The 12,010-nt window shown below is 40.2% G+C and overlaps 1 protein-coding gene across 1 annotated transcript in view; it reads right to left on the reverse strand.

Moving 5' to 3' along the window:
- Positions 1 to 5,143: 5,143 nt before the first annotated feature.
- The window catches only part of LOC107294650 (E3 ubiquitin-protein ligase RNF135-like), an 11,804-nt gene continuing 4,937 nt past the window's right edge, over positions 5,144 to 12,010 (reverse strand). The window contains exons 3-7 of the mRNA XM_015823901.2: positions 11,223 to 11,429; positions 10,620 to 10,752; positions 9,319 to 9,402; positions 8,333 to 8,434; positions 5,144 to 5,867 (exon numbers count right to left, since the gene is read on the reverse strand). Of these exons, the coding sequence (XP_015679387.1) occupies positions 5,338 to 5,867; positions 8,333 to 8,434; positions 9,319 to 9,402; positions 10,620 to 10,752; positions 11,223 to 11,429 (1,056 nt within the window). The 3' untranslated portion in view covers positions 5,144 to 5,337. The remainder of the gene's footprint in view (positions 5,868 to 8,332; positions 8,435 to 9,318; positions 9,403 to 10,619; positions 10,753 to 11,222; positions 11,430 to 12,010) is intronic.

Below are 12,010 nucleotides of genomic sequence, written 5' to 3' on the forward strand. Positions count from 1 at the left end.
CAGAATAGCTGTGTAAAAAAAGTAAAAAGAGCAGATTTTTTTTTCCAATCCTTTAGTTATAGAACTCCCTAATGGTTTTTTTTAAAACTGTAGTTTCTCAGTTTCGCAAGGAAGCTGGCAAAGAGAAGGAATAGAATAGAATAGAATAGAATAGAATAGAATAGTAACTTTATTGTCACTTTGAATGTACACTAATCGACATATATTAAAATGAAATTTCGTTGCATTCAGCTCTCAAAGGGTCACCATCTCCGATATACACTACATAAATATGACAAAAATAAATAAATACAAAATTATGCATATACCTATATATATTATATGACACAGAGAAACAACAGTCTAGTTTGGGTTGTGTATACATGTGCATGGCGAGAAAAACGAATCTTGCGATTTTACCAGATTTTACCAGGCATAGGGAACAAAGCTATTACAGAATCGGGTAGTCCTGCTATAAATACTTCGAAACCTCCTCCCAGAGGGGAGCAACAGAAACAAAACATAAAGTGGGTGTGCAGGGTCTCTAACAATGCTTTGAGCTCTAAGCACATAGCGCTTAGAAGCAGCATCCTGAATACCAGGATGTTCTCGGCTGTCCTTACCACTCTCTATATAGACTTTCTATCTGCGGCACTGCTGCCACCAAACCAGACAGTGATGCAGTTTGTTAAAATGCTCTCAATCGTGCTTCTGTAAAAAGTGGCCAGGACAGAAGGAGAAAGATGTGCCCTTTTAAGACACTTTGGTGGGTAATTTGATCAGTTCTAATGTTTCTACATAATTTTATCAATTCCTGTATGACTTGGTATTGAAAACATTATTTGAGACCTTTTCTTATGAATGGGATTCCTTTCCTATAGAAGTTAACACTTCTATCGAGAATTTAAAAGGGACTTTCTCTGAAGGATTCCATTATTTTATATTCTTTATCATTTTATATTTTTAAGCTGCCATCAAGCTATTAGGGGCACCTTTTAAAATTCTTGATATTGTTTTGTATTTTAGACTTACGGTAACTTCCATTTAGGGGCATAGTGGACACCATCCAACCAATGTCCACCTTATATCTTCAGTGTAGGTCTTTAAAAATGAATTATTTAAACCACTGGTTCTCAACCTGTGGGTCGGGACCCCATTTGGGGTCGATCAACCATTTCATGGGGGTCGCCAAGCAAGGCTGTCCGCCATTTTTTTTCCCTTTTCCGGCGGGTGCCTTACCTCCCTTGAGCTGGGCCAGCTGGTGGTCGGCCTGCTCCATCTCTGCCGCTTGCCAGCTATGCCTCGGCCGGCGCAGGGGGCGGAACCACGCATGCGTGGTGCTCCCGGGCAGGGAAAGTCCTCGACTTACGACCGGTTGGGTAGACCTCGACTTACGACCGGTTTAGTCCTCGACTTACGACCGGTTGGGGTCGCAGCATTAAAAAGGTTGAGAACCACTGTTAAACTTACCTTTCCCAAATAGATAATTAATAGCTATTACATTCATCACATCTGACATCTGGTTGAATTTCCAAATCATACATATTGCTAAGCCCAGTTTATTGAATAAGCCCCTGAGGATTGGTTTCAGAAAATGCAGTAAAATGTTAAACTATGATTTACAAACCCCAGTATTATATTCATGCAACTTACTAAGCCAAAATAAAACAAACCACATTATCACATGGTGCAGTATACAGAACCCAGGTTTTATTTTCATTTCATTTCATTTATTAAACTTATATGCCGCCCTTCTCCTAACAGGACTCAGGGCGGCTTACAGCATATTAAAACGATACAAACATTATCCCCAATAAAACCAATTAAGAACAAATATTTACCGCTGTGTTAATTAAAATTCTAATTAAAATTGTCCCTATTTAAAATTCTCCCTAGGCCAGACCCGCTTGCTGAAAAAGCCATGTCTTGAGGGCACGGCGAAAAGATAGGAGATCCGGAATCGTCCGGATCTCGGGGGGTAGTTCGTTCCAGAGGGTGGGGGCACCCACAGAGAAGGCCCTCCCCCTGGGGGTCGCCAGCCGACACTGCTNAAGCGCACCCGGAAGGCCACTGGTAACCAGTGCAGCTCGCGCAGCAGCGGTGTTACGTGGGAGCGACGAGTCCCTCCCAACACCGCCCGCGCGGCCGCATTCTGGACCAGTTGAAGCCTCCGGATGCTCCTCACAGGGAGCCCCATGTATAGAGCATTACAGTAGTCCAGGCGGGAGGTGACGAGAGCATGAGTGACTGCGCAGAGCGTCCCGGTCCAGAAAAGGACGCAACTGGTGAATCAGGCGAACCTGATAAAACGCCCCCCTGGTCACGGCCGACAAATGGTCTTCCAGTGTCAGCCGTGGATCCAGGAGGACACCCAAGTTGCGTGCCCTCTCTGAGGGGGCCAAAATTTCGCCCCCTATAGACAGCGATGGGATCAGCTGACTATGCCGAGGCGCCGGCAACCACAGCCACTCGGTCTTATTGCCAGAAAGTGGTTTTTAAACATTTTTTTAAAGTATACAAATAAATTCTACAGTAACTATAAATAAAACAGCTTTAGTGATCAAGCAAAAATATGTTTGTTCATAAGCTGGCTACTTTGACATATTCTATGTAGAGAAAGCAGGATGAAATTAAATAAAAAAGGGACACAGTATTGCTTTATTTATTCACACCCATCTCTATCCCTCTAAAAGTTTTTACTGGATTTCTTGATATATGAGTTACAAGAGTGAACAAAGTACCATATGGGAGTGTTTTTTCCAGAAATTGGTTATTTTTACTTTTCTAATTTTTCCTTTTGGCGTTATTATCAAATCATGGGTCCATTGATATTATAAGTACTTTAATAAGTCTTCATATAGTATACTCTGAAATAACTGATTCTGAAGTATATTCATTTGCAAATATATAGCGCTAAATCTGCTCAGTAATCCCCCACATTTTTTTTTTACAATAATTCTTCTATTCTGATTTTCATCAGAAGGCACACATGGAACCCCTCTCAATCCTAAAAGATACCTGGGTTGAATGTAAGTAATGGGAAAAGTTACTCTCTGAATTTCATGATTACAAAATAATTAAGGTCTCTACTTTTTAATATTTTCAAAACCATGTTATATGGATTCTCATTTATTATGTTGTGATTGAAAATTAGAACTGATTGCTGGAGAACTGTAATTATTGGATTGCCTGCTGGTCTTCTGTAACAATAGTGAGGTTATTGTTCTTTACAGAAGGACAGGAAATCTAATGAATACAGCACTGAAAGTAATTTGAGAAAATTGGTAACATTTCATAAATGACTGGAAATGTAAGATGATAAAGTATTAAAATCTAGAACATATTGCATGCTACATACTACAGATCTAGAAGTCATACTGCATACATATTAGGTGTACAATTTGGGTGACATCAAACTACCTGATTTTTCCACCCATTTTCATAGGTAACTGTTTACCACCAAGTGTTCCAATAAGCCCCATTGTCAATCATGATACTGCTACAAGGACAAAGTAATTTGAAAGCACTACAGGTAGTCCTTGATGTATGATAATAATTGGGACCTGATTTTCATCACTAAGCAATGCAGTGATAAAGGCAACTGCACCCCTGTAGTCCTGGTTGTTATTGTTAACTGTAACCCATGGTTGTTAAGTGAAGCAACTTCTTGCTGGCTTTCTACAACCAAAGTCAGTAGGAAATCCAGCAAGAAATTGCAAGTCCCAGGCCAGCAGGCAAATAAATGGTTGTTTCTGGATGAGGGAGGGAGGGTGTGTGGGAGAGGTGCTGTGCAGGTTGGAGAGGGTGCATGGGGCTATGCCAGCTTGGAAAAGGTGCACAGGGACATGGGGTGCTGCAGGAGTACAGTGAGGGTCAGCTGAGCAGGGATGTATGAGGTGCTATGGGGAAGTTTCATGGAGGTGTGATGTTGGTTGGGAAGAATGTAAGGGTGAGGGTCAGGTAGGGTGCATGAGTCAAGAAGGATGTACAGAGTGTGCCAAAGGTGCAGGGTAGGTGAGGGAGGATGTGTGTGGGGTGCAATATAGGATGGGGTAGGTACGCAAGATGTGCCAGGTGGATTGGGGAGTGTGCCTGGTGGTGAGGGTCAGAATGGATATGGCGTGCAGTGTCAGGAAGGGTGTGCAGGTTGTGATGCAGGTCGGGGAGGGTGCACAGTGGTTCGACAAGGGTTGGGAAGGATGTACGGGAGTGCAACACATCTTGGAATGGGTGTGCAAGAGGTGCCATGCGGTCGAGGAGAGCGCATGGAGGTGCATCGTAGGTCAGGGAGGGTTCATGGAGATGCGCAAGTGGCCCAAGTGGCGCAAGCCCAGAAGGGTGGGGAGGAAGCATGGATGGGGAGACTTATCCCAATGACTTGCAACGTTCCCTGCTGGTTTCCCCATTGACTTTGTCGTGAAATTGGCTGGGAAGGTTGCATATGGCAATCACATGATCATGGGATGCTTGGCAAGCGGTCATTAGCTCAAACGGATTTCTGAGTGTCCAGATTATGATCACATGACCATAGGGGGCGCTGCTATGGTAACTTTGGGGACCAGTCATAAATCCTCTGCTCAGGACTGTCATAACTTTGAATAGTTGTTGAATGAACAATTGTACATCAAGGGCAATCTGTAACTGGCTATGCAGGGATTATGATAGGTGACAATATTTATGCATCCCAAACCCGAAATCTCTTTTGAAACTGCTCACCTTGTGTAAGACTCATTCCCATTCAGAAAGTAGAAAATAGATAATTTTTAGAAAATAAAGTAACATTATAATTGAATAGGTAAGATGTGTAATAAGACTAACAGACTTTTGGTTTAATATGGTGGAAAATAGATAACTTTTAGAAAATAGAATAAGATTATATGCAAATAGATAAGAAGTGTATTAGATTTTGTTATGAAAAGGGAAAAATGTAGAAGTTGAGATAAGGGAAACTTTGGTCACCTAAAGCTTGGAAATTATAAATACCAAATGTTAATTTGAATATTGATGGGAAATTAAAGCCTGGGAAAAAAGCAATAACAGGACATTGATTGTATATAAGGATTGAATGCAAACACAATTAAGATATGCATAAGCTATAAATTAAGGGAAAAAGAGAGGAAATATTTGATGTTGTAACTTGAGATTTGTGCTAAAGATTTATCTATGTTATTGAATTACTGATTATCAAGTCACCACGCTTGTTTAATTGTAAAATTAGAAAACTAATACAATATTGTAAAAAAAAATGAAAGCAGGAACACATGAGGCGCTTTATAATTCAAACAGCAAAACATCAGAATCTTAAAGATTCTTAGAGGGCAAATGCTTATTAAGGCAATATACAATTGTGGCATAAAGTTAATTCCTATTAATATCATTTATAGTTAAACACTCACCAGCAATTAAACCATAAATCCAAAAAGCAGGGTAAACTGGATTTGCTGCATTGATTTCAAACTTGTGTAAGCATGTTTCTTCATCAGCGAGAGAATAAAAAGACAAACTTTTGGTTGGGAAGTCAAGGTAAACTCCAACCCGCAAAGGTCTGTCTTTGTCAATTTTGGTTTCTTGACTGTTGTGCCATGCGGAGATACTTTCAGCATTGCATTCTATGCACCAGGATAATTCATTTCTCCCTAGTCGGTCGTTTCTGCCAATATCCTCACTGGCAACACCAATGGCCCATGTAGAAGATTCCTCGGTGTTTATTTCCCAGTAATGGCAGCCTTCAGAGAAAGCTGGAGAGCCCAGCACCTGACTGCTGCGGAATCTCTTAGAGGAGCGTTGATATTCTTTGCGATTACGAGACACTCTCACTTTCCTTTTATTACCCGCGAGCTCAAGATTGCAACCAAGTCTTTCATCGTCGAATGTAATGACGGACGTCCCTAAATGAAATAAAATTAAAAACATCTAGGAGCCTTAAATCAGGGAGATATGTTCACAGTGCAAAACCCATTCAATTTATTGACCAAATTGGGCCGAGTACACAAATAAAATAATAACACAACATGCAATAAGCAAGTTTATAGGAGATTAAGACTGCCTGATCGTATGGTGAAGCAAGATTGTTTTGTGAATAGCCTGGTATATATTCAATTATTCCTGTCGGCGCATTTGCATTTTTTTTTCTTGAGAAAATAGCAATAGCACTTAGACTTATATAATGCTTCACAGTGCTTTACAGCCCCTCTCTAAGCGGTTTAGAGTCAGCATATTGCTCTCAACAATCTGGGTCCTCATTTTACCGACCTTGGAAGGCTGAGTCAACCTTAAACTGGTCAGGATTGAACTCCTGGCAGTGAGCAATCAGTCAGCCTGCAATATTCCATTCTAACCACTGTGCCACCATGGCTTTTATGGGCATTAGAAGACATGGACTTAACAAACATTCTAGTCTTTCCTAACCTGGGGTCTTTCAAATGTGTGGACTACAGCTTCCCAAATTCCCCAGGTTCCATGGCCACTGTGTAGGGGGCCTTGGGGATGACCCTGAAGGAACTATCCAGAAGTCATTAAAACTCCAGAAACATGTTGCAAGTCTGCTTGTGTTTTCCCATTCCTCCCTCATATCCCCAGGGAGTCAGGAGGAGCCAGTCTGAGTCTCTTTCTCATACTCCTCACTTCCCTAGGATTGATATCAGCCATATAGGGAAGACCAGATCAGGAAACTGACTCCATAGGAAGACTACAGGTAGTCCTCGACTTGCAACAGTTCGTTTAGTGACCAAGTTAGAATGGCACTGAGAAAAATGATTTATGACCATTTTTCACACCTACAACCATTGCAGCATCCCCATGGTCACGTGATCAAAATTCAGACAATTGGCAACTGACTCATGACACTTTCAGTGTCCCACGGTCATGAGATCACCTTTTGCGACCTTCTGACAGTGATTCATTTAACAACTGTAGCAAGAAAGGTTGTAAAATGGAGAAAAATTCACTTAACTGTCTTACCTAGCAACAGAAATTTTGGACTAAATTGTGGTCGTAAGCCGAGGACTACCTGTATTCCTTCCTGACTCGTTGGGCTCAAAACTTGCTTCTGAACCTGCTGTCCTAGTGACTTCTGAATAGATTTACTACGGTCCTCTCTATGGCTCCTCACACCACTGAGTCGAATCTTTTGCTGGGAGCACTGCCTAGGTCAGGGGTAGGCAACCTTGGCTCTTTTATGACTCGTAGACTTCAACTCCCAGAATTCCTGAACCAGAATGGCTAAGCATGGAAACATCTCCTTTTCCCCTCAGCATAGCTGGCTCAGGAATTCTGGGAGTTGAAGTCCACGAGTCATAAAAAAGCCAAGGTTGCCTATCCCTGGCCTAGGTCTTCTTTGGTAATACATTAAGGTTTACGTCTTCCCTTTTCTTCTGATGATGCGGAGGAGAGATACTCTTTTCGATTACAATTATGATCGTTAAAGGGTTTAGCAGACAAAACATCCATTTGTGTCAGTGTATTAAAAAAGACAGAGCATTAGTCAGAATCCGGTAGTTTTGTTTTCAGTAAAATAAATAAATCCCATACGTACAAGGAGAATCAATAAGGAATAAAACACTAGATGCATAGCTGGGGTAATGGAATTGTTGGTTGTCCGTGGCATTTTCATTTGTTTTTATAATTTACAAGAATATGTTAAGTCATCTATCAAAAGCAAAGTGTCTGCTCTATGGACCAGTGTTTCTCAACCTTAGCAACTTTAAGATATGTGAAGTTCAACTCATGCCAATTGCAGAATTCTGGGAATTGAAGTCCACATATCTTAAAAGTTGCTAAGGATAAGAAATGCCACCATGGTGTACGGAATAACAGAACAATGGATGCCATTGATGTGCGTCAGTTTCAGCTTATTTCAGGAAAAATTGGAATTTTGTGGGAGGAGGGGAGGAAAGCCAATGCACTTGTCCATATCTATATGTTGACAGTTCTGGGAATGATTCTATATTAGAAATATAGATATTTTGCAGTCTCAAAATATCCATCTGATATTTCTCCAGCAGAGAAAAAAAATTGTTATAATAGTCCACACAATTTTGGAAAACCTACCAATGCCATGTGCTGCATAACCAAATAAATTATTGCTCAAGACCTTTGAAAGCTAACCTCATTTTGTTTCATTAATACTAGTACATTTATTTAATAAATACTATATAGTCATGCTTCTAAAAACAGCAAAATAAAATGCTGCGCTCTTAAATGGAATGTAAATCATCTGTTTCAGGAAAAAAAATAATTATAAATACCAACAACAGCTCTTTTTCAAATTATTTTTGAAAGGAAAAGTTTGAATGCTTGAATGTCTATATAGCTTAATAATCACTATTTTGTCGGCAGCAATGTACATACTTACACTGAGAAAATCTACTTGAAATCGTTGGCAATTCTCTGCCCCTAGTAGATGGCAGTGGTGATAAAGAGCTGCTTGCTTCCTGAACTGAATCTTGGGACAGGGCTGATCAAGGAAAAAATAAATAAATAATTATACAGAGAGAGTTTTCTTGTTAAATTTTAATTAAATTGGTTTCAAGAAAGAGATGCTGAACTGATAACAGGGACATTCTGCCAGCTAATTAGCTATTCCAGAGATGTATATGTTTTAGCCTCCAGTCCCCCGATCATCTTTGTTGTTCTTCTCTGCACTTTTTCTAGAGTCTCAACGTCTTTTTTACAGCGTGGTGTGGTGACCAAAACTGGATGCAGTATTCCAAGGGTGGCCTTACCAAGGCGTTGTAAAGTGGTATTAACACTTCATGTGGTCTTGATTCTACCCCTGTTAATGCAGCCTAGGACTACGTTAGCTTTTTTGGCAGCTGGAGCACACTGCTGGCTCATATTTAAGTGACTGTCCACTAGGACTCCGAGATCCCTCTCACAGTTACTGTTGAGCAAGGTACCACCTACACTGGTACCTTGAATCGGTATAAGAATGGTGCTCCCAGGCCAGCCATGAATGCTCATAATATTTCTCCCTCTCATATAAAATGTAACAATGTAACAATCAGAAGATGACCAGACAAGTAAGTGATTAAGAATACTCTATTATTTTTACTCTAAATGATACTTAATGCGTATATTGATTCCTGTATATTAATCCCATGTTATTCCTGTAATCGTGATTTGAGCTAATTAATGTGCAAAACTACACAAATCTGTACTTTAATTTGTAACAATTTGTACTCTTAAAAAAAGAACTAGCAAGTGTTTTTGTTTTGCTCAGACCAGGAATGTCAGAACGTCAGAACAACGTGGATAACCAGTGGAATGTGGGAAATGATTCCCGAGTGGAATAATGAGTATGCTCTCCCCAAAATCAATTAAAATTAATAAACTACCTACAGGAATCACAAGAAAGGAATGTTTCTTCTGCTCCATCAGCTGCAGTTTCATTACTGTTGCTGGTTCCTGGAGAAGGCTCTACGTCTACGGCAAAAAAACCCAAAACCAAGCAGTTAAATCACAGAGACTAGAAATTGGTCTGGCACAACACAAGTAGCTGCTTATGTTTCAGCCTCAATCTCAGCTTAAGGAGATCTCCCTGATCCATTTTAGGAGGTTCCCTTGTCAGTTTGATAAGCATTTCAGAGAAAGCTCATTTTCACAGGAAATAGGACCACCCATATGTTTTCAATTCAAATTGAATGGAGATGCTTATCACTTTCCACAGGTTGCATAAGGAATGAGGGGATTCAATAGCATCCAGAGCCATTTATTTTATCTAAAAAAGAGTTTTGGAGATATAGCTACTATTGCTTAAGGAGACACATCTCAAATTGGCAGCTGCTAATTCCTATTGCAAGGATAAGACATTGAAAAACATTCAGCAAAAAAGAATGCATCATGCATTGGAATTCCCCAAACTGAGTACAGTATATAGGCCAGCACCTCTGCATGCTGAGTATAAAGTCTACAGCTGGCAATCGGATCGAATCTGTGCTGACTTGTCACTGACCAATTGAAATTTAAATACATTTTTTCCTATAGGAAATGCACATGGACATATTTCTTTGAAATATTACAAGAAGAATTTTTTTAAAATACTTGTATATCCTAATGGAAGGTACTATTCATTGCTGAGCAACAAACTCCTTTTATTTATAAAACTTCTAGTACCTACAATAATCATCGTAAAACTCTATCAAAGTAATTCCATGTCCATATTGCCAAAGAGTTCAAAACATGCTTGCCAAACAACAGAAAAAGAACACACTTTAGGGATGCTTACGAGTGAGGTCTGTTAAATAGCCATGGATATAAAGGATCAGAGGAAGGAACAAAATAAGATTCAATAACCAAAAAGCAAAAACAGTGGCATGCTCAAAAACTTACACAGAATGAAGGTATGAGGACTCCTGCCTTGAGCAGAGAGTTGAATTAGACCTCCAAAGGTCCCTTCCAGCCCTATGATTTTATTTCCATCATGCCTTACTTATTCACTACCCAGAAGAATTTGGTAGCTACAGAACATCAGTCATGGTAAGATCTGATCCAACCAAGCCATCTTTTCCGTGTTTAGCATCAGATTAGAATAACAATGCCAGATCATACTGGTTTTTATTTCCATAGCAATATTCAAAGCTTTGTAATAGGTCAGCACATGTTTACTCTTATTGTAAGAGGGCAATGAAAATTCTACCCACTCTGATATGGCTGCCCTGGGAAATTCAAAATTGATGCTTCTAGCTGTCTCCTTAATTCTTCAACAGCACTGGCAATATTGCTGATCTTCTGAATGGGATCGCCAATATAAGCTTCTTGTCCTGATGAGGTTTTCTAACAATTAAAAATAAATCCAGAATTAAGCAAGGCATCGGCAACATTTCAGTGTATTTCTATCAATTACATAATTAGAATCTGAGTAATTGAACATATTGTGTTTCTCCGCAAATGCGGAATCTGCTGGTTTGGTTTTTGGTTTTTTGGACTGAGCGTTGATCCATTGGTTGTGACAGGAACTGACAAACTGACTAGTCACCAGAATCCAACATTGTGGGCTGAGAGAGAGTGACTGGCCCACAGCCAACTTTTATGCCTAAGGTAAGGGCTAGAATTTACAGTCTCCTGGTTTCTAGCCTAATGCTTTAACCACCAGACTACCAAAGCACATTAGCACCCAGATCCTACTCTTGTTTGTTCAAAAATAGTTTTAAATATGTTTACAGTTTTGTAAGTGAGCAGCCATATAAATAGGATACATTAAGAAATAAAATGTATATTTATGGCGCCGTTAATGCAATATTTACCTTCATTGTTTCTTCAGATTTATTCTGCAAATCCAAAATGCCGTGAATTTTTCCATTGACCTGCTTATCGGTAGAGTCTCTTATTTGTTGAGCCGTTTTCCATTCTTCCTCAATAATCCTTAGTACCATTTCCTCTTGATCACAAATGCACTTCTTCATAAAACTGAAGGCTTTTGAAATGGAGCTTCTGGTTTTAAACATATAATCCTAAAATCAGGAAAGAGACTGTTGCTGATGAAAGACCGCTATACAGAAATCTGAACGTTGTCAACATTTAAATTTTTGCCTTTGCAATTGGCACCAGAAAGTTTCAACAGTTTGAGAGCTAAACCAGCTCCTCTCACAATCCAGCATCCTCTTTACTACTTAAAAATAAATACAGTACTTTTTCGATCAAAGTCAAGTCTGACTCACATTCGACTCCTGCTGACTTCACAATCACATCTGTGTAGTTTCTGGGCACACCCTTCTTCCAGAAATGGTTTCAATTCCCAGTCTAGACAAGCCTGGAACGTTGTGACAGTTTCCTACCCATGTACTAACCAGGCCCAGCCCCTGCTGAGTTTTCTGAGATCAGCTAAGAGCAAGTAGCTTGGGCCATATCCGGAGGATCTAGTTCATGGCTCGGCGGAAGATCAGGCGGCAGCTTGGGAAACGACCGCTGCCGCAGCACTAGACCGAGTCGTGCCTTTGCGGCCTCTGACCCGGCATAGATCTCGACTGGCTCCTTGGTTTACCGAGGAGCTGAGAGAGATGAAACGCCGGAAAAGACGCCTAGAGAGCAGCTG

The sequence above is a fragment of the Protobothrops mucrosquamatus genome, unplaced genomic scaffold (genome assembly GCF_001527695.2).
Source record: "Protobothrops mucrosquamatus isolate PMUCROS unplaced genomic scaffold, P.Mucros_1.0 scaffold2041, whole genome shotgun sequence".
In the NCBI taxonomy this organism is placed as follows: Eukaryota; Metazoa; Chordata; class Lepidosauria; order Squamata; family Viperidae; genus Protobothrops; species Protobothrops mucrosquamatus.